Here is a 22910-nt window from a genome sequence, read left to right on the forward strand (position 1 = left end):
CTCTGGAACGTAAGTCGTCAGATGAATTCCCATTGATACGTCGAAAATAGTCTTCTTCGTTTACCACCCTAACCCTTCTTCTTCCTTGATAAATTTGTTTTCTTTATAGGTCATACTTTTAGTTTCACTTATAAGTTGTTCCTACGAGTGGTTTACTTAAAGGCATCACCCCACGAATCTGAGGTGGTACGGATTTGATTTGGAGTATTCGTATATGGGATCGTAGATTATGGAAAGAAGGATGATTCCGTCCATTTCTCCCTAATTGCCGTAAAAAAAAACGCTCGGAAGATACAGCTTCGAGCGTTACGACGCGCTACTTTCTACAACGAGTTCGATTGGGGCGCGCCAGCCTTGTGCACGCGCCGCATCTTTCGGGCATTTTTACGGCAATTAGGAAGAAATGGACGGAATATATATATATATATATATATATATATATATATATATGCAAAAAGGTGTGTTTTTTTGTTTTCGTTGTCGCCAATCATGTGTGCAATCGATCAATGTCCAAGCCTATCATCTCCTTCTATAAATATATAGTCGTTGCAAAAATCCAGTTTTGACTGTCGCTGTTTCCCGAGCGATGTTTTTCCACTATATGAGCACCCATGTCATCTACTCCTTTTCAATTCTCCTTCCGAAGTGAATGGAAACGATGCAACCAACATTCATAAGATTTCACTTCAAAACTTGTATTTTCTTTACTCAGTCAGTGCTATCTAATTACAGCCTTTTGATCCAACAAGTACGCTCATCAAGCATCTTCCGGAAATCTCTAGGAACCCCTTCGCTCTGTTTCGTGAATAATAAATGTATCTACCTAGACGAATTACTTGCAGAACCGGCTCAAAGTTGATTGGTTCTGTAGAAGAGAAAATTGCGGACTCGTAGGGTCTGCCGTCGTTGTGATTGAACCGGAACGAACATGAGTGTGCGGTTTTTCCGACGCACGTCGAGGAACTGGTAGCGGCGACTGCGGCCACTGTGACTAACAGCTCATTGCTTTTCCGGGAATATGCTGACAGGTCACCTTAGCGCAACAAATACAAAAGTATTGTGCCCTCTGGGTGCTTTTTACAGTATCCAAGTAATTGCTGCCAGTCGTGTCTTTAAAATAAACTCATTTCGCCGTGAACTGTACGCTTACTTTTTTTCTGTTTACAAGTATATTGTTCTCCTAGAATGGACATATTTTGCATGAGATCGTCTCAGAAACCATGTAATATATTTCTCATCATTTCTTCTCAAATTTTATATCGGCGGTGAAGTCAGAAGTTGTGGTTTCACCTCCACTTCAGTTTGTCATTCGCTTTCCTGAAGTATATGTCAGCGATAGCAACCTGTTCTCATTTATCCCCTTTTTTTGTCTCAAGGGACACCGCAACATTTCAGAGTTTCTATCAATCTGAACTAAGCTATGCAATATATCAAGAACTCCCGAGAACTTTTCAGTGCTCTGCCTCTTCGTCTTTGACTTGTAAGGCAAGCAGAAGTCTTGTTGTTGTCATTGGTAGTATTTGTTCATTTGCGATTTTGTAGCTACCTTCTAGTGAGCTCTAAAAGTCGTTACGATACGAAGGTTGTTTAGAAATCTTTGTTGGAAATCTTTGTTTGTCTTTGTCCCAGTTATTCGAATATTAATAAAATTTGGAAAATAGGATACACAAGGACACGATCTGTTGAGATTAAATTTGTTTTGAAATTTCTGCTTTGCGCAAAGCCTAGCGTTAACTTGTTAGATGGATTCTCCGCGTTCAAACAGCCTTTTCATCGATTTTCAGATCATAAATTGAAAATAAATTGAGATAATAAAATCATTATGCTCGCCCTAGTTCAACATAATTGCATTTTTTCAGCGTCTCATTGCATTTTCCCGGGAAAAAAGCACACACCATTAATATTATACGTTCTGGCAGGATTACTTGTTGTAATATAGTAAAGAACTGCACCTGGATTAGTTGCATGTGTCTAGCAGATAATTACTTTTTTTAGAGTAGTGGTGTAATGATGTGCTACATTACACTATTACTTCCAAAAAAAAAAGCCAGTAAATGATGGAATCTGGAAAATACTGCAGTTTATTTCGTCAGAAGCGAAGAAAAACTCACCGACTCTTCTGTAGCACATCTTAATTCTGTAGCACATCTTAACTGCATCCCTTCTAACCTCAACAGCTCGAACAAGAGCAATTGAATGACCCGTATATATTCCACTGTAAGTAGATTCCGTTAAATTTCAGCTACAAAATCCTTCTTAACTTTGAAGAGAAAGTTTTGTTGTAGACAGCTGCTGTTCCCTTATGTGGTTGGGTTTTGAGGTTATACCTACAATTTTTTCTAATTCCAATAAGTCACAGTCACATCATCATCCGACTCCGATTCCTCTCATTCACAAAAGCCCATTCTTTTTGCTGTTCAGACCATATCTCTCTTTTTTTTTTCCTTGCTGCTCCATTCTCCCCCTCATGGTTCTGGAAATCTGGATCTGAAACTTGATGACACGATCTATATTGCTTTTTCCTCTACTCGCTGCTTTGAAAAAAGTACAAACGAGCGGCTAAACCCCGATCTACCTTTGCTAGTATATAATTTACGGAAAATTCTGAATTTTTCAGTGATTTCAGTTTCTGTCAATTAGGTTTGCTAGCAAAAAAAATTAGCAGAAAATTGTCTGTTTATCTCAATCAGGCTCCATCATATAATTCGCATGGTATAGGAGGTACTACAGAAATTCTCAGGATATCCCGGAATTATGCAATGTTTCTATTGGGTGGCTGTGTCTATCCGTGCAGCTTCGCTTCATTTCGTAGCCAGTTCTTTAAACATAGAATTCAAATATGATCTCAACAGTAAAATCCAACATTTTTCCTTATCGCAGATAAAAACTGAACGGGAACTTCTTCGGCTTTGAGAAGATTACAGTCTCATTTGCGTGATATCAAAGTTTCCGTTACATCCTCCGTAAGCCCTAGATCTTGCCCGCTATCGTGGATCAAGGATTGTTCAGGATAAACCAAGATCATATGATTCTACTTTCCTTGAATAGCAAATGCAAGATTGTTGCTTAGGAGAACCTTGTTGCCGTAAACGTCATTCTATATCCAGTCAGCGGCATGGCTAACTGAATTCTGCAATTTTTTCCTTTTCCTAAAAGAAGAACTACCCTTAATGACATTTTCGGGTACTTTCAAGTTTTATTACTAGTTTACTACTTTTACTTTTATTTATTATTATACTTTTATTACTAGTTTATGAGTAATAATTAGAGGAATTCCTATCCCATTTATTGTTTCCTGGAGTGAGAAGGATCATTGGTTCAGACGAAGATTCACAGCCTATTTCCTTACTCGAACAAGTGGCATCTTTTTGGTTATTATGGATATTAGTAAAGTGTTATGTTATCGTCATTTAATCGAGAACAATCTGATTATTATTTATTATTGTTTGTGTTTTTGAAACCATAACTTTTGTAATGTACCGTAACCATGTTGACAAACAAAAAGGAACCATAATCTTACTATAAAGTAAACAGAATTCGAAGATCAAACTCAGTACTAAAGAAAAAGATAGAGACAAGTGGGTGATGCACGAGAACTACCATAAAATAAAGGAGGGAGAATAAGGGAATTACCACAATACAAAAAATTACCACAAGGGACTAAAATTCTCTGAACGCTGAATCTGAGGGCTTTTCTGCCGCTTTCCGGCGATAGAATCTCTAGATGAGAACGCACATGTTTGCTCGATAGCCATTTGCAATTTCCTTTTGCTACTTCCTTTTTCGATTGCATTTGCAATTTCCTCACGTCGAACATCCGCTATGCTTAGGAAAAACTTCAATTACACCAGTAACAGTTTTCGTTTGTTTCGCTTTTTTTCAAATGTCTGCATATTTTTCGCAAGCGTTCTCTATCTGTTATTCCATTCGACTCTTTTTTTTTTGAGAGTACGCAAAACGTTCAGGTTTCGTAGGAAAATTAAGTACGTCCTGCGCATGGAAGTGAAATCTCAGGATTTGTTTGAGATGAGGTGGATAACTCGCCCTTTTTTTATCTACTCCTTTAGTCTCTTTGAAGTTTCCAAAATTTTGAAGAAACCACTTGTTTTCCCGGATTCCATAAATGTTTTGAATGAATGAGCATATGGGAAAGCGAATAAGGAGCTGAGGAGCGAGAAACTGACTGAAAGAAGAAATGAGGGAAGGACGTTTGATTGAGTACATAGGTAAACGACGATTTGAGTACGTGAATAAATTTAATGAATGTTTCAATTTTGGATGAATAAACGAATGAATAAGCAAACAAATCATATACCTATTTTTTAAACCTGTCAGTCTTGGATATGTCTCTTCCTTCCAATGGTCCGAATCATAGTGACATGACATACAGTTCGAGTTCAGTACACCCTTGGGTAAGATGTTCCCGATCCTGTCATATTTGTTTACTTCACTTTATTTCCCTTATTATTCAACGTCAACGCGTTTTTACCGCAATTCGTAATCGCTGAGGTTTTGGAGCGCGTGTTTTCCTATAGATTGACTTGCGCGGCCAGTCGACGTGTCAGCTCAGTGTTTTTATCCAAATCTGGCACCAATTTATTTAATACAGAGGGAAGGGAAAGGCTTGGTTTACACTAGGGCGGTTCCGAACCATCGACCGTGTGGTCAGACCGGAACACTAACCGACTGTGCTGCACCCATCGTTGAGACAAGAATAGTGATTCTTATTTCCTCCTGCTCCCAAATTTCATGGTTTATGGTCCTTTCTACTTCTTATTCTCTTTGTTTCCTTAGTTTTTGCTCGAATTGATGTTTGTTGACGATATTTGGTCGCCCATAAGCAACCTGATCGGATTAGTTCACTCCGGAAAATGGCCGGGCATCGATTCTCGGACAATCAAGGCGTCAAAGATTCGCTGCAACGATGTGGGAGCTTATGTTTTTGTTTTCGTGAAGCTGTGAGCTTTTCCAAGTACGTTAATGCTGTGCGAATGCCTCTATCAAACATCGTTCGAGAACGTTTGGATTCTCGTTGTTTTCGTCGAACATGACCATTGAGCGTGAGAACTGAATGAGATCCAAACTCTGCTCCTCAGCCAATCATCCAATCAAGGATTTTCGACAAGGATCAAGCACGAAATCGATGGACGCAACGATATGCGCGGCACTGATAAGCGATATGATCACGTGCGGTGACAATGTGCGATCAGCACGGCCAGCGCCGTTCTGCGTTCATTGTTGGTCAACGCAAAGTCTTTTCAGTGGTGTTCCGACAGCTGATTCGCAGGTGCAAAAGCACGAAATCGTCCCTCCTCCTACCTCGTCGCTCGACTTCACGTGTCAGTTCAACTTGGATTCAGCTCAGGCTATGCCACGAAGTCACGCTTGCAGTACATGTATGCTCGCCACCATACTGCAGTCGTTTCACATAGGGTAAGTTGTTTCAAGTGATATTGATATTTGGAATATTCAGGGAAATCTACGGATTGTCATAATGCGGCAGCAACGCCCATTTTTGCTGCTCCTTGTTTTTTTCTCACCCTTAGTCTAGCCTCTGTAGCCAGGAATGCTTAGGGTGATACTTGTGATGTTTTTCATGGCATTAGAAAGTGTCAGTCTATCGTTCTTTCGCTGTTGGTCGAGTTATGGGAAAAGTATCCATAGAAAGTTAAGCTCGCTATGCCTTCAAAAGCAAAGGACGCGATATTAGGCGAGAACGGGAGGGGAATGTTTACTGACTTTATTTTAGTTAATTCCTCAGAATAAAATTAATTGACCACTGCTCTTGGAGTTGCTGCAGGGAAAATAGGAAAGCTTGACGAAGCTGTTGCAGCCAGGATACACAGATCGCTTTTTTGTCATAAGACACATTAACGAATAATACGTAGCAATAATATGTAATATGTAATTGAAGAAATTTTCGATCAGAGTTCGCGTTTGTTTTTGCCATACTGGAAGCTGTAGCCGAATGGAACCAATGCCCATCATCGATCGGTGACAAGACTCATGCATGTGAGCGACAATAAATGCTGTTGAGCGTGGTCATTCTACGCACCACGAGACCTGCTGAAGCTGTATTATCAAAATTTTTATTGAACCCTCTGAGGAACTATGAAGAAACTCAAAATGACACTTCAGAGCTCAACGTTGTGACGGATTCTTAACCGGAGGCGGACGCTATTAGCGCAGTATTAATTGCCTCTGGAGGCTTGTTCGGTCATAATTGCTGTTAACCAAGGAGCACACTCGAGAAGCGTGTCATCGATTTTGGCGAAGTTTTTCTTGTGGTCTCCCATAGTGACTCGAGAGGGTGTTTCTAATTGCCTTTTCTTATCATCTGTGCCATCTAAACAAACTATTTAAGTGAATTTCAGGTAGATCTCTCGAATATTCAAGTAATAGGAAGAAATCAAAGAGCAATCTTGTTCTAGTCGTTCAGAAGTGAGCGAATAAGTAGTGAGGAAACAGCCAAATTCACTTCTTATCCTGTTATTTCAGGCAAAGCCCATAGGTGGTTTATGATGCTTGAAGTTGTTCTCAAGCGAAGCGAAAAAAAATGAAATTCAACGAATCCACGAAAGCTTGTGAATTATTAAATGAAGTGAACAGCAGCGGTTATGTTTTGCGTCGCCTCGGAAAGCTGAATTCGTGTTGTTTTCGCAGCTGAACCTGAATCTTTCCAGAGTCCTCGTAGCTCCTAACTCAATCCTAGAACGTTGGAACGGAAGAGTTTTTGGTTTTTGTCGAGCAGAATTACTTTTTCATTAGTGAAATGACATTATGAGATGCACCTTGAGGACAGCATTGGCGTGTGCAGATGTCTCCAAACCCCAAATATAGCTTGCAGTTCAATCAAGAAGGGGAGGTCTTTTAGTTTGCGAAGTTTAATTTCTCTGTACTTGTATCCTCAAAGCGAAAATGTCTTTCGCAGTATATGGGATTTGTCACCCCTTTCTTTCAAAAGGATATGCCAATATTTTTGGGGACAAAGTGTGAGTTGAGTATGTGTGCATAGTACTTCGTTGTGGTTAAGTTTTACAGAAAAAGACATGTGCATATAAACTATTACTATGCTATATACTACTGTAAACTACTTGTGCAATGCTACTGCATATGTGAATATAACATTCTTATGTAGGTAATTCAATTCAAATCCGAAAGGACTTTTTATTACCTTCAATTCCATATGTTATAGTTCCTTTTGCTTCGTTTTTTGTTTTGCTTGAGACCTATCTTCACTTTTTTGGTTTCAACTTTCACTTTCCTTTGATGAAGGCTTCTTATTGCATCGTTCACCATCTTGCATCTCTTAATTTTCCTGTCCAGACTCATTTCAACAGAAATGCGCGTACTGCAACTTAGCATTGCTTACTTTTCTGAAATTTATCGTTTGTTCTCTCTGTTTCAGAAATCACAGTTTCTTGCGTGTTTTCGTATTCTTCAATATTCGATAGCTTGATGCTATAGTAATAATAATAACAATAATAATAAGACAATTGGTAATATCTAAGTATTCAACATGGTCGAAAGGTTTCGATAAGTTAAGTTTTTCGGTAGGTTGGTAAGCTACCCATGTCACCCGACCATTTTTCCGCAAACAAAGGCCTACTGATTAAGTTGCGTTCAAAAACAACTGCTTTGTAGGGTCTACCTTCTTTTCCGGAGTTATAGTCCCTGTCATAGTTCTCGTTCCTATGTTCCCCGCACTACGCAGGGGCTGTAGCGCGGTTCTACTGGAGGGTGACCACGGTCGGTCCGATCGATACTGTGGAACAAAATGAGTCGCGAGTACTGCATGTACTTGGGGTCTCCAATAACAACTTTGAACTTATATGAGTAGATCCTGCGTGGAAGTTAATCGGTGCTCATAGACAACCAAGAATGTACAGTTCTGACGAAGAAAATTCATTGCTAAGGCGAGATTTAAAAGTTTCTCAGTTCGTAGAACGAATAATGTGCGAAAAAAGTCTTGACTGTTCCTACACCAGTGTTATAACTTTGAGATATTCTAGTGGTTCTAGTGATGACGAGTTGTGTTTTACTCTATTATCTCCCATTTCATGGGAAGTCAAAAAGATACAATGATAACAAATGCTAAGAGGGCAATAGAGGACGCTAAGAGACAGCTGAAACACCAATGAACGAGCTCTCGAGGGAAAAAAGGGGCGAAAAACCGCGAAGTTTAAATAGTTTTGGATGTGCAACGGTGTGGACGTTTCTTCACGTTTCATCCGTTTACGAATAACAAATTGTGCGTGCCTGATTAGTGCGTATGCACTTACAGAAGCTAACCGGACTAGATTAACGACAGAGCACAGGACCGGCTGTGCTCACCGTTAGTTGACCAGCCCACTCCCCGTCGCTGCGTTCAACCTGGATTTGCGCCTTTGTTGATCGCTTGAGCTGACTGTGGCTGGTTCCTGACAGAGTGTCATTAGTAGCCTCTGCGTGTAGCTGCTCCTGAAATCTTTTAGGTTCTCAGGTGATGGTTAGTTTCGAAAGGGCAAGCATCGTTCATGTGCTGCGCTAATAGCCTCAGCTTGGAGCAAAGAATAAGCATCTTCGAACACCAGTTCCCTTGCTTCTGTATTCCGCATCTCTGCCTTCTTCGACTAGAAAATTCTTCTCATTCGGTTTTCTTTACCTCTGCTTGATATAAGCAAAAATAATCATAGTAGTGCCTGACCAACATCTTCACTGACCATTCACTCTGCTGATTTCGAGCAGAAAAATGTAATGTTGCAGAAATGCATGAGTCACCTATTATGTTTTATGACAAACCTTTAATGACATTAGTTTTTCTTATCGCCAACACCTTAGCCAGGTATTCTTTACGTTCCTGACGGATGATGATGATGTCCTCACAATTCTGCTGCCAAAGTTCTCTATCTGTCTAGACGATTTCTCATCTTATTCTTAATTTGTTGGTATCAATTACTCTTCTTTTTTCTCGGAATTATTGATCCATTTCTTTTTTTTTGTTTGCTTCTTGTCGTATCATATGTATAGGTTCCACTCTTAAGTGAGACCAACTGAAAATCTAACCCCGTGTGCAATTGTCGACCTCGGATTTTTTTTTTCAAAACATAGACTCCGACAAATATGTTTCTCTTTGAACAGCAGTCATGTGGCTTTACTTGAAATAGAGCAAAGGAAAGAGGAAATGTGAATCAAGTAGAGGTAGTAGGTGCGCTCTGTCACTGCCCATTCGTAAAGATAAGGCCTTTCGATCACTCGGACACCCTTTATGGTTTTTTTTCTCGATAAAAGTACATCTTTGTGTCTCATATTGATTCACTTCAACTTGGCATTCGTTTTGCTACTTCAATATTTTCAAATCATTCCCCTCCTCCCAGAAAAAAAAGACGGTATTTCGAAGTGTTGGAGGGGAAAAAATTATGGCCGTTTTTATTATTAGGTTATAGTAGTATAGAAGTGGTTTATCAGTATCTCACTCCTGCCATTTCGTAGAAACTTCATGAATTTGTAAAAGAAAGCAGAATCTCCCAATCAACCCTATCTGATCGTCAGCAGTGGGCTAGCGCGCTCCATTTCCAACTCGTGACCCTGAGAAAATTCCAGTTTCATGTACAAAAACTGCTGCTGTGAAGTGAATCACGATGTTGTTTGCCATTTTCGTGTCTTCTTTTTGGAAATGCAGTGAACCCATGAAAATGACTAATTTCCATGCATATCAAACATTTGTTTTCCTGTCATCGAATGACTTGCTGCGTAAGCGAGACGTACCAACATGGCCGCGCAAGGTGTTGTTTTGTTCCTTGCTTGTTTGTTTTGATTGGAGTTTACATCTCTTCATGCATGCCCTTGTTAATGGTTCTCTACATATTAAAGTAGTTGCTCTTTATCGCCTTGGGGATTTCCGGTTACGAGCTGCGATAAACTGGACTCATTCATGACCCTTTTTATTCGTTTCTTACATCTTAGTTGATGGCTCATTACGTGAAATCGGGCTATCTTCTTCTCCACAGCTCACCGGATTGCTATCTCGTGTTTAGTGTTTGCGTAATCCTTCTATTGACTAATTACGTTTCCTTTCAGGATGGGTTCTTGCCTGTGCAAAGAGAAAGCACGTCGTAATCACGACAGCAATAGGTAAACAACTTTTATTTTAGAGTAGCTCATTAGTTCCGTGTTGTTCCATGATCAGCATATAGTCTAAATTTTCAGTAGTCGTGGTTCACGCGCGTGTCGCCGTACTGAGGAGCGCAATAGGTCGCCCCAGTCGTTCGAACAAGAAGTGGACTTCGAAACAGGTGGGGAATCATTGTTTCTTCACATGCCTTCCATTTTGTATTTCATTGTGTCCTTAGATTGCTTTGCGGTAGAAAGAGGGGAATCAGTTAGAGAAAGAACTACGATTAGTTTTGCTTTTAGGTCAATCCTTTCCCATAGACTGGTACTTCTCTAAGATCGATACGTTCACCTCTGGGTTTGATATAACTTCTTGGTGTCATCTATGTTACAGACTAACATTCTGTGCCATTTTACATCTATTCATCGCTTGTTCTTAATCCCTAATCCTTGACACCTTGATAACAACCATGAATTCGATAAGGACAACCCAGAAGCACTTCCATCGTTGTGGTCGTTCAGTGAGTGCAAATTAAGGGCAAGTTGATCCGTTTGAGACTGTACTCTGTCTTGCGGCTCTTACTCATTTCCAGCGAAATTGTCTGGATGCTCAGTAGTTGCTAACGCCACCTCCTGCGAGATACTAGAACGTTTAACATGCGTTTTTTTTTTTGTTTGTAAAATCCAGCTAAGATGTTTTTTTTCTGCGGCTAATGATGTAGAATAGATAGCTTACGAGTTTATTGCGTGTCTTCTCGCATATATATATATATATATATATATATATATATATATATATATATATATATATATATATTATAACCTGCATGTTTACATCTATGTCATATTGGCCCACCCGACCTGCTCAGAAAACACACATGGTTCGGATTGGCTCTCAAAGTTATATACTTTGCGATAGGCGTGTTTTTAGTGATTCTTCGGAACGTTAACTAGAGAGTTTGTTTCCATTTAGATTTCTGCGGAAAAGTTCTGAGATATACTATGAAGACTGTGAACGAGTTGCTTTCAATCGGATTTTTTTTTTGACACTTCACATGGGAATACACAATATCCACTGTAAAATACTTTCTCTGAGTTTTGGCGTTCTCAATTTGTCCAAAGTTTTTTGTCAACTTTTTTTTTCCAAAAACGATGTATGTCAAACCAGTTTCTTGGAAAACGAACAACGATATTGTCTTCCGGGGAGGCAGGAAAACATGATAGCAGCAGGTTCAGCCATCTCGTATGTTTGTGTGGTTTACGAAACAGCACTTTAACAAGCAACAATCGGATGTAGATGTGATTTTAGTGGTGGGTAATTATGACTGCGACGAAAATGTAAATACGGTTCCGAAAACATCTAATTTCTATGAGAGTCTACCCTACATCCTATTTTATCAGTATCAATGTAAGGTTCGCTTGGTTTATATCGTTGTCTCTTCTATTCCCAGGCACACTGATCGTAATAGTTTTTTTTTTTTGAAAAAGAAATGCATCTTGGAAATATTATTGATATTTCGCTTACTTTCATTATGGAAGTCCCTATTTGATCCCAGAGACGTTTTATTACTCTTTTTGCTGCGATCGCTCGATGTTGAACATGACTCAGCCAAAGATATTATGAAACGTGGTTGACCTTCTTCCGTTCGTCGGACACCTGTAATTTAGTTGTGCTTCACTCACCTCCACGGCAGATTGATAGTTTATTCAGACATCGCGTTTTGCAAACCGGTTCTAGACGCTTTCGTTCTCCAAAAATGACGCAAGGCAACTTGGCAAGTGCCTGTGGTGACATATGAGTAGGGGAGGCTTATGAGGTCGATGGTTTGGGAGCTTTTGACAAAAAATAGTACATATACTTCCTTTCGAAATTTCAAAGAGAACTCCTCATAGGAAATTATCATCTCTTTATGTCTAAAAATTTTATCGAAATGAAAATACTGCTGCTAACTGACGACTGGTGAACGGTAACGGTAACAGATTGTTGCCACGTGGGACTTGTTTGGCTTAAATAGCAACTGTTGAAAGCCAAGTTACTGTTGCGTATGAATGCCTTTTCATAATCAACGTCTAAATTTTCAATATAATTTAGTTTTGTAATGATTGTAATGAAGCACGGAGTTTGGCTTCCCAGACGACGTATGGATGAAGCCTGTTGTTTTTTTTTTGTTCACTTAGATTAATTTTCTTTGTAAGCGACCTTTCTTGCCGCTGTAATCGTAGGCTATTTCTGACCATTTACACCTAAGCCGTTCGTAGCACTTAAAAAAAAATCGTGGTCTGGAAGAGTATGGGACTTATTCATTATTATTGTTGTAGTATTATTTATTAGAAATCTTTGTCGGAACTTTTCTCCTAGTTTTTTTGGAGCGTAAACGTACTGTCCAAGTCTAACTAAATATCACATTAAGCTTTCCCCTTGTAATCAGCCTAGAAATAACATGTGGGTTATCTTTTCTTTTTTTTTTCAGAAAGATCATTGCCGTAGAATTTTCTCTGCTTTGGAAATCTTGTGAAGCTCTTGGAAATTTCCTATAGCAACTGGCTTCAGCTTAAATTTTGCGCGATAACGCTGACGTGGAGATAGTTGTGCCGAATAAGCATATATGTGACAGCATGTAGCTGTGCAAATACAATTACTTTCTCAAATGTTCCGTCAATATTTAACTATATCGATTTCAGAAGGATCATCACAGCTCGGTCGTCGTATGTCTATGACGAATTATGTGGGGAATGACGTTAAGGATCTCATTAGACAGACATTAAAAGTGATAAGATCACTGGTCAACAAGTGGGTGAAGATTTTACATGTTTACCCCAGATACAGGTTTCCTTGTGTAGTAGAACTGCGTATTTGTAGCGGTCAATTGCTTACATTTGTTGACGATTCAATCCCGAAGTTGACCATCGGTTGCTTTTATCGGGGCGAGAGGGTGATTCGCAAACAACACTTGCTTGCGTGCGTGTAAGTAGGCAATGGTTGGCCGTCGATATGATAAGAGTCGCCCTTCATAACCCAAGAAAATGTAAAATGATAGAGACAGGGAAATTTACATTTCTTGAGCAGGAAACTGATTGCTTCTGAGTATTATTTATTTCCGTACATTTTGTCTCAGTGAAGATGCGCTTATCTTGCAACACTCAATATGTTACTTGCTCAAATAAGATTCCATCTTTTTTCGTTTTTTGAAAGTTGTTGGGACGCGGCAATTAACGGAATTTTCTGAAATCCAAGTCTCTTTGAATCTGCAACAAATGAGAAGATTAACGTTGAGTCAAGTAATCTCAGTGCTTAGTATCATAAGAAAAAGTTTATCAATCACATGAGCTAGTAAGTACCTGGAAAAGGTAGTGCTATTCACACTGTTTAGTCAGTTAGTCCAACTGTATGTTGATATATAGGAGACAACTAGTAATATTTGATGTAGTACAGTAGATATATTAATTTCCGATCAGTGGTCTATTGTGATTTCGTTGATCCTAATGTTGTGTGTTGTTGCAGCGAACAAGATCCACCAGCCTCCCTTCTTAAGCTCAACATGATTGCTGAACGAGAAAAAGGCTGGCTGTTGGTTGTAGAATCGTTGATTGAAACGGTTCGTTCTTGATTAGAAATTCTTCGAAGTTTTAATGGAACCTGAGTTTTCTTTCTGCAGGTGCCTGATGATGATTCTTTGGGTCCAGCTGTGATTACACTGTTTCTTGATGAATGTCCACTTCCGTCCAAGGTATGGTCGACTCTTTTTCGTATATTTTCTTCGAATTGTTTTATTTGTCTTCTTCAGGACACAGTCCATAGACTTTTATGCTCTCTGCGTTTGGATCAGGCTTCCTCATCTTCTTCGACTCGTAAACGAAGTTGGCATAGAAATACTTGCATTGTTCTTGGTATGTGCTTGGAGTCTTGGTTGTTCCCACTTTCAACCTAGTTATTTTTGTTTTTCATAGAAATCTAATGAAAAAGGAAGTTTATGCAATTTACTTGTTTTTTTTTTCAAACAATATCCTAAATTATGATCATACTTACGAGATACTTACGTTTTGAATACATACTATGTACTCCTGTTCAAGGCTCTTTGGCGGAGAAACTGGCCGGGAGCAGCAGTGTTGCCATGTGCAATCCAACGACTTTGAATTATCTAATTTCACGAATTGTAAGTTTATTTTCTAATTCCACATTTCTTTTCCAGAAACGGGTTTGATAATGTATCCTTTAGGTACCTCCATTCACACAAGCGCGTGTTGTACTTTTCGCGTTGCTGGCTTTGGAGAAATTCGCTCAAACTAGTGAAAATCAGTTTCTAATTTCTCGCACTCTGGAACAAGCTGCATCTCATCCTCTCAAGGTGTTTATGTTTTTTTTTCTTGCTTTCTTTGATTTGACCATTTCGTGCTATATGGGTTTTTGTTCCAATGATCTATGAATATATATCTTCTGTGACCCAACTAAAGGTCTTTTAGATATTAGGCCAGAGAAAGAAAGGCTAAGCAACGAATGTGCCTCAAGAGATTGTGTAGAGTATTTGGATGCATAGAGACGTTATTTTAGGGTTGAGGGAGTATGGAGAAACACAGCTACAAACTTGAAGGATTCTCTTCATTTGTACTATTTAATGCTTATATGTATTCTGGGGCTCTTATGATCCCGCATAAGGGGGATTAAATTTTTGAAGAAAGACAGTCTAAATGGGATTAAAATTTTGAAGACAGTCTAAACTTATAACTGATTTTTTTAAATCGGAAGACGTCTAACACTTGTTCATGACAGCACATAAAGTCACTCCAGTAGCTCCGTTTCTCTAATTTATATTATGTCATCTTCAGAAATGGCCGAAACAGGGGATAGAAAAAAAGCTGGTGGAATTGCTTTGTAGAGGTGTCATGGATTTATCATTGAATCAGATATTTTTTTCAGCAGCTCGAAGAATGGCGCCACTGCACGAACAACGCGATGAAACGTCAAGTTGGATTCTGTGCTACATGGGCGCTCGATAATATCTGTGAGTAATATAAGCCATTGTTGAGAATATTAGGTAAATTTCAATCAGTGACTTCGAAATTCCACTATTTCTTCTTATTTCTCGCTCAATCTTTTCTTTTTGAAGTTATAACACCAAATCGAACCTACGCTTATGAAACAACGGATGTATCAAAAATCAATGCAATGCTGAATCATGAGGATGTCAGCGAGTATCTTAAGATTGGACCAGATGGATTAGAGGTGAGCTTCTCCGCTAAGATTCAAGGTTGTTTTGGCCTTTTTAGGCTACTATCTCAGTATCTTATAATTGGAGGGTGATATGTGTTGCTAATTTCAGGCACGCTGTGATGTGTCTTCCTTTGAGTCTGTCCGCTGTACGTTTGCAGTACAAGATGGTGTGTGGTTCTATGAAGCCACTGTGTTTACTCCTGGAGTCATGCAAATAGGATTTGCTACTAAACGAAGTCGATTTCTGAATCATGTAAGGGAGGTTTAGCGACCATTTTCATGTTCACGTTCCTTAAAGCTCACATATACGTGAATTTTGCATTTTTAATATTCATAATTTGGTTATTTTGCATTCATGGAGTAGAACGGAAGCTAGTAGGCATATTTTTCTTTGCTCTTTATTTCGGTGAAAATATGTTTGATTCAGTAGTTTTCCTGGTTTCCTTTCTTTGTCACTTTTAGTCGAGATATTGTTACAGGAAGGATATGGAATTGGAGACGACGAGTCCTCTGTAGCATATGATGGCTGTCGTCAACTTCTCTGGCACAACGCACATTCCAGTCGACATGAGCATGAACCGTGGTGTCCAGGTGTTTTTTACATTTCCGTTCTATCATTTTATTCGTTAACGTTAAAATAGCGCGTAGAAACATTTACTTTCATATAGTTAAATTACTCTATAGGCGATGTTGTTGGTTGCTTGTTAAACATTCCTATGGGAACGGTTATGTTCTTCTTAAACGGTCGTCCCTTACAAAGACCTCATTTGGAATTTCTGCGTAAGTCTCTTAATATCTCAAAATCTACTTCCATCTTTTCTAAATGAGAGTGTTTCCCAGGGAATCGCCCAGCAGGTGATGGTGTGTTCGCCGCGGCGTCGTTCATGTCTTTCCAGCAATGTCGTTTTAACTTCGGTGCTGAACCGTTCAAATACCCTCCGGAAGTTGCATTCAGGTGAGATAAAACTAATTGTATTTTACCTATTTTATGTCAGGAAGTTGTAGCTCAGTTTCTTTATCGTTTCATTATTTAGCACATTCAACGACGGTGGAGCGACACTAACTTTGGAACAGAAGACCATCCTTCCTCGGTATGTTACCGATCATTTGATTCTTGGTAGTTAATGTTCTGCAGATAAAACTTCATGACTGTACCAGTGAAATTTCATGGCATGTTTTTGATAATACAGCCCTTCTATTTAGGCGTAGACGTCTGGAGCTCCTTCAAAAGGAACCGATTCCCGAGGATTACTGTACGATATGTTATGCTAATCCGGGCGATACAGTACTTTCGCCCTGCATGCATGGGTAATATTTTAAGTTAATTTTGTGTGTGTTTTTACCAAGATTTTCGAATGTCTTTCTCTTGATTTATTGCCGTATTTTTGATTACTGTATCTCGAAAACGTGAAGAAGGTGAGAACGTGAAACCTAAAGTGTTCACCTCGCGATTTCTAGTACCATTTTGGTACTTGTACTGTTAAGTGTAAGGAAAATCACTTGGGATTCTTAGTGTGAGCTCTGTAGTACCTGTTAAAGAAGAGTTATGCTGTTGTTGTTGTCGTGTTTTTGAGACCTCTTTTTCAGTGGCATTTGCAACACATGTTCCCTTCAAATGGATCAGTGCCCTATGTGTCGCCAGCCTATTGAAAATCGGCTAGCGATTGATGAAGCACCACCAGCAGTTGTCCGGAAGGTATCAGCCGCTCAACTATATTCCAGTTCCAGCCAGCATCGCCTGTCTGCCGGCCAAGCCACTTTCCTTCCTACACAACGGGTCACAACTGAATTGTGATTATTTTCTTCCCACTATCGTATCGAATGGATCGGTGTATATATGGCTACTTATCTCTATCTACTTCATCACCGTGGCTTTCATTGACTGCAGAGTTGTTTTTTTTTAATATCTTATGCTCATGTTGCCTTGAGAAATCACACCTTACCGGTACTCACAGATATAATAGGCATCACCTGAAGCTGTTAATTCACTCTTTACTTCTTAAGTGTGCATATTGCACGGGTTAGCTTAGCAGCTGTAGCATTTTCGTGTAGGAGCGTTTTCCAGTCACTAAGTTAGTAGATATTGTAAATAGGATCAGTAATGGTCTAAAAATTTTATGTCCTCTACGAGGGTCTCCTACACCTCACCGATTTCATACATATCCTAGTCGTCTACATTCGCTTTCCTTTGGAACTTTTTCTCTATGTTATATATTTTCTGCTGTACCACTTGTGAATTGTTGTATGTTTGTTGCCGAGTTTGTCCAACAAAAATCACTGTTTTAAAATGAAGGTGATGCGATAAATTTGGGATTTAATGGGCCTCCGCCAATGGCTTCCTGAAATTTTAATTGGTTAATGCCGTGGATTACTTGGTGGAGAAACCAGTCACACAACGTAAGTGCTAAAGAGTTGAAGTACAGTTTGTTAAATGACGTTGAGGAGGTGGAACTAAAATGCGGAGGTTGATATCGATCACGATATTGTGTTGCCCTGTTATTGACAGATGTAATTCGAGGAAGTAATCGTAGAACTGATTGGGGAGTTTTTGACCCGAATAAAAGCAGCAGTGAGGTTTAAGAACTACCGACATAGCATTATTTAGTCTGTTATCATATCGTACAGCTGCATGATTGCACAAATGCGGATGGAAGACGGGTCATAACTGGAATATGCGGCACTATTGCGGTCACACTGTGGCTTGCTGAATTCTTGGAGAAACATGAACTACCGTATATCCATTAGCACTGAGATTACTTCACCTCGAACATGGATCACAACTAAGGCAACACTGTTATTCTCCTACTTTTATAGTGATGTATGGCCTTACTTTACTGGATTTTCGAACGATTTCTGGATCCTGTCCATCCTCAAGTCGTATCTGTTGCAAACTCTCCTCACACGTCCTCACCGTTCATTGAACGCTTATGATGAAAGTGTATAGTTGGGTCAAAAGAACATGAAGCACGGTGCAGTGGCATAAGCGGTTGCACTCGAAGCGGTGCGGCCGAGGGAGCGGTTAGAATCCAAGAGGAACCTTCGCTGACACCTTTCCTTACTTTACTCCGCGATGATCCCACATCGGTCCAACCGCTATCTTCACCGCGCTGCTTCTTGCGTAACCGCTTACCCAACTGCATCGTACTTCATTTCGTTTTGACGCTATTATAGTTATAGCGCTTTCATTGTTACGGGAATATGCTTTTAACTCCTTTTACGTATGGAAGTTGACGTCAGATGAGATGTTGTAAACCCTTTCTAGCTGATTTTATTGGCTTTGTGCTCAGCTCCATTCTATTCTTGGAAGTCGCTGTTCTATCTCTGTAAATCACGAAAACATCTCATTGTCCACATAAACTATAGCAGTTGCAGTTCCATTAACGAGAGAAATCAGGTTTCGATAATAATGGTTGCTGAAACACCTCCTTGGAACTTTCTTTGTAAGAAGTTTAATAGCGTCCAATGTTCTTCAGAACCGCTTGTGGCTTCATAAACATAAGATAGTGTGACTAGAAAACATGCGGTAATCAAAAATTATGCATACTTCTTCTCAGGTAACTGTACATATACAAACTAACTGGGACTCATTTAAAAACCACCTTCGCGTCCCAAGTCTTTGCAATTAATTGTTTATTTCCAGTAAGTGCATGTACTCTATATTCTATCGTGCATATAACGTCGTAACAAATGAATCGCATAACATCCTAGTAGGCTGGTAGAAGAGATTGCGGACGAAACACTGTTCTAGCATGAATCTCCCGTGAGTTAGTCCTTCACAAACTTCGTATGCTCAATAATTTCGCCTCGATATGATCGTTCTATATAACACTGTTCCGCAACAAAATAGTATGAATGAAGGTGGTCCAGTTCCTTTCTCCTAAATCAACTGATTAGTCGCTCAACACCATTAGTTTCTCATTTTTCTAGATGAAATATCCGTCCTAATATTTACGGCCGCTCTATCTCCTACTGTATTCTGTATCTTTAAAACGTCTTCTGATTCCAGTGATCTTCTTTATATGATAAAAGGATGAGGGACAATGTGTCTGGTGTTAATCAACCCGCTTGGGATGCGGAACTGCGTTCACTTCAGTTCAGAATCGTTTACGGTTTTCGGACTTGTAACTGGCCTATAAAAATGACTTGCCGGGGTTAGCCGATGTGTCAAGTCAGTGTTTTTACCCGCTCAAGCAAGGCTGGCGCCAGTTTATCGACCCCAAAGGGATGCATTTGAACAAATTGCTCAATTTGAGTTTGTGCGTAGTTCAACTCAGTAGAAAACTCAACTCAGTGTCATAGAGCCTCTAAGGCTAATGCTTAGATCTTAGTGTCCCGTTAGATTTAGTTACTTACTTCCAGAAATAAAGGCGCCAATCAAGTACATTTTACTCTCCAAATCTTTATTTATGACCGAATCTGGACTTTATTCATGAGAGATTTTGGGAGAAGAAGGTGATTTTGCATCTGATGTTTTAGAATGCCTCGGACTTTTGAGGAAGAGTGCGCTTTTATCGAACGTGTTTCAGAATGTAAGTTCAAGATTAGGAAAGGTTTTGTGCCAAATATGAATGTGAGTGATATTTCTGTATAAGTTCTCTTTATTTTAAAACCATCGTTCTCGTATGAAATGAGATGTTTTGCTGAGTTTCAGGTTGAGTGTAGGTTTTATGTGAACAAAAGGCTTGAGGAGCAAATGTTTGATGAACTACGCAATTCAATAGGAAGAGGTAAGAATTTAAAAATAGCTGTGGTCTGTACTTGTTTTTCTTCTTTGTTTTTGATTTAGCTACATTTGAATCACATGACATGCTTCTAGTTATCTTGACGTTATTTGAAAGGAATTTCAGTTACGTCAAAAATAGTGTTTGATGTATGAAGTTTGACAATCTACTTATCGGGTGTTTTCATTGAAAAATTACTTTCCAGGGGTTGGAGGATTCTTGCCTGCTGTGCGACAACTGGGCAACGTCGCTGCTCTTCCTGGAATAGTAGGATACTCGATTGGTCTTCCGGATATCCATTCAGGATATGGATTTTCGATAGGAAATATTGCTGCTTTCGATTGTTCCAAAAAAGAATCCGTCATCTCACCGGGTCCGTTACCCTACCTTCTTTCTACACTAAGATGCACCTCAGCGAACATTCATTTTAGGCCATGTATTCTGCAATGAAGGATGCATAGAAAGTGATCAGTATTAGAAAAATTTTTTGTTGAAGTGAAGATTCTTCATTTCAGGAGGTGTAGGATTCGACATAAATTGTGGAGTACGACTAATCAGAACGAATCTGTTCGAGAAAGATGTAGCACCTGTCAAGGTGAAGTTTGTTTATTAATATTGTTCCTTCTCAATCTAGGATAATGATAAACAGATGTCTGATTCCGTTTTATTTTCAATTTAATGTGAGAAATCATTGAAGGAGCAATTAACACAAGCGCTTTTTGACTATATTCCGGTTGGAGTAGGTTCACGAGGCGCCATTCCGATGTCAGCCTCCGATCTTGTCGAGTAAGTGGGCTAACTACTAATCTTCCTGTAAACTTCACAGCAAATGTAGCCCTTCTTCAGCTGTCTAGAAATGGGCATGGATTGGACTCTTCGGGAAGGTTACTCTTGGGCTGAAGACAAAGAACACTGCGAAGAGTATGGTCGGATGTTGCAAGCAGACTCTACGAAGGTTTCAACTAGAGCCAAGAAACGAGGACTACCACAGGTATTTGTGAGCTTTATTTGATTGCATTTTTTTTATCGGATATCAATTTTTGTTATAGTTAGGTACTTTGGGCGCAGGAAACCATTATGCAGAGGTACAAGTTGTAGATGAGATCTTCGACAAACACGCAGCAGCGAAAATGGGCATTGGCGAGCTAGGTGGGATCAAATCAATTCTCAGTTTTGATTTCCACTTATTAGTTTTTTTTTTCCAGAGCAGGTTGACTTCTTATTAGTTTTTTTTTTCTTTTCAGGGCAGGTTGTTGTAATGTTGCATTGTGGTAGTCGTGGATTAGGTCATCAAGTAGCTACTGATGCCTTAGTGGAAATGGAGAAGGCAATGGCTCGCGACGGCATAGTGGTGAACGACAGACAGTTGGCTTGTGCTAGAATTTATTCTAGTGAAGGTGAGGAATAATTTTCATACATCATCAATCTCTTCCTAATTACTCAATCTTCTTCTAAATACTTGTAGGACAAGATTATCTAAAGGGAATGGCAGCAGCAGCGAATTTTGCTTGGGTAAACCGATCCTGTATGACCTTCTGTGTACGGCAAGCGTTCGCTAACACATTCAACATGCAACCTGATGATTTAGACATGCAGGTGGGGTGTCAGCGAACAGTTAGTATAGCATGACGTCATTACTAAGATTATCCGAAGAATTTGTTCTAGTGTAAATCAACTATTGAATTGAACAGATGATCTACGATACATCCCACAACGTTGCAAAAATGGAGGAACATCTCGTGGATGGTCGACCAACTCAACTCTGCGTTCACCGAAAAGGAGCAACGCGTGCCTTTCCACCACATCATCCTCTTATTCCCGTTGACTATCAACTAACAGGTTGGTAAAGTCATCATACTTTTTCTCATATCCTTGATATTTTTGAGCCTAAACGAGAATGTTAGGATGTGCTCAAATTTTGCGGGAAGTTGAATTTGGGTTAGACAGACCTATTCATTCTTTTTTCTTCCTTATTAGTGCGCTTCTCTAGGGCAACCAGTACTGATTGGTGGAAGTATGGGTACTTGCAGTTACGTGTTGACCGGTACAGATCGGGGTATGGTGGAGGCATATGGGACGACATGTCATGGAGCAGTAAGCATTTGTTTTTTCTTGTATTCTTATTAGAGCGAAGTGGATACCTCTTTAGGGACGAGCCTTGTCTCGATCAAAATCTCGCCAAAAGATTCCTTGGAGTGAAGTCATTGAAAATTTAAAAAAGAAGGGTATCTCAATTCGTCTGGCTTCGCCAAAGCTCATCATGGAAGAGGTTAGTGCAACGTAAGCAAAGTCTGAGATAAGAAGTAAAATTGTCCTTAGTAAGTCTCTAGCTAAGGAATCCTTCATTTTTTGATATGTAACACTACTCAAAGCCATTTTGTTTGTGAGTAGGCAGATCAGTTGTGGAAATACTTTATTCTAATCAGAGCTTTCAGAAATTTTATGTTTTAGCGTGAAACACCAATTTCAAGCACCTCTTATTCCTGTTATTTTTGTTCAGTTACTTCATCTCCATTAAAGATCGATTCTCGTTATCTACTGTGCGGTCTCAAAGACTCTTTTAGGTGTACTTACACCTAGAAAACAACTTACACTAATATTATTCGCAGTAATTACTACAATTATGCTTGATCCATTGACTCTGCTTCTCTCGCTGCAAGTTAATTGAAGACAATTGAATCCGATTCAGGCACCGGAATCCTACAAGGATGTAACTGATGTCGTCAATACATGTGACACCGCGGGCATCAGTAAAAAGTCCGTGAAATTGCGACCAATCGCAGTAATTAAAGGTTGATTCCTATACATGTCACAGATTGGGTTTGTTAATCTGCTCTTGCACCAAAGTTCTATAGCATTATCGGTAACTTTTTGTAGTCACTTTGCTT

General features: G+C 39.4%; 2 protein-coding genes across 3 annotated transcripts; both read left to right on the plus strand.

Moving 5' to 3' along the window:
- Positions 1 to 5071: 5071 nt before the first annotated feature.
- Positions 5072 to 17096, plus strand: RB195_005665 (uncharacterized protein; the record flags this gene model as incomplete). The annotated part of the gene is made up of 18 exons (XM_064178303.1): positions 5072 to 5433; positions 10060 to 10113; positions 10189 to 10274; positions 12775 to 12883; positions 13595 to 13688; positions 13749 to 13820; positions 13878 to 13980; positions 14164 to 14246; positions 14310 to 14438; positions 15008 to 15092; positions 15198 to 15313; positions 15411 to 15554; positions 15781 to 15892; positions 15986 to 16081; positions 16142 to 16256; positions 16336 to 16392; positions 16505 to 16609; positions 16889 to 17096. The coding sequence occupies 18 exons, from the start codon at positions 5072 to 5074 to the stop codon at positions 17094 to 17096; spliced, it is 2130 nt and encodes a 709-aa protein (XP_064035367.1).
- A 1954-nt stretch (positions 17097 to 19050) lies between these two features.
- Positions 19051 to 22819, plus strand: RB195_005666 (uncharacterized protein; the record flags this gene model as incomplete). Of its 2 annotated transcripts, XM_064178304.1 has the most annotated exons (14): positions 19051 to 19061; positions 19778 to 19871; positions 19953 to 20028; positions 20228 to 20395; positions 20538 to 20617; positions 20720 to 20808; positions 20869 to 21013; positions 21072 to 21171; positions 21267 to 21419; positions 21488 to 21618; positions 21714 to 21861; positions 22013 to 22116; positions 22172 to 22291; positions 22712 to 22819. In XM_064178304.1, 14 exons carry the CDS (start codon positions 19051 to 19053, stop codon positions 22817 to 22819), a joined length of 1527 nt encoding a protein of 508 aa, XP_064035368.1. The 2 variants fall into 2 exon arrangements, with proteins under 2 accessions (XP_064035368.1, XP_013296027.2); XM_013440573.2 differs by lacking the exon at positions 19051 to 19061 and having other exon boundaries at positions 19779 to 19871.
- Positions 22820 to 22910: the final 91 nt, after the last annotated feature.

This window comes from Necator americanus, chromosome I (assembly GCF_031761385.1).
Source record: "Necator americanus strain Aroian chromosome I, whole genome shotgun sequence".
In the NCBI taxonomy this organism is placed as follows: domain Eukaryota; kingdom Metazoa; phylum Nematoda; class Chromadorea; order Rhabditida; family Ancylostomatidae; genus Necator; species Necator americanus.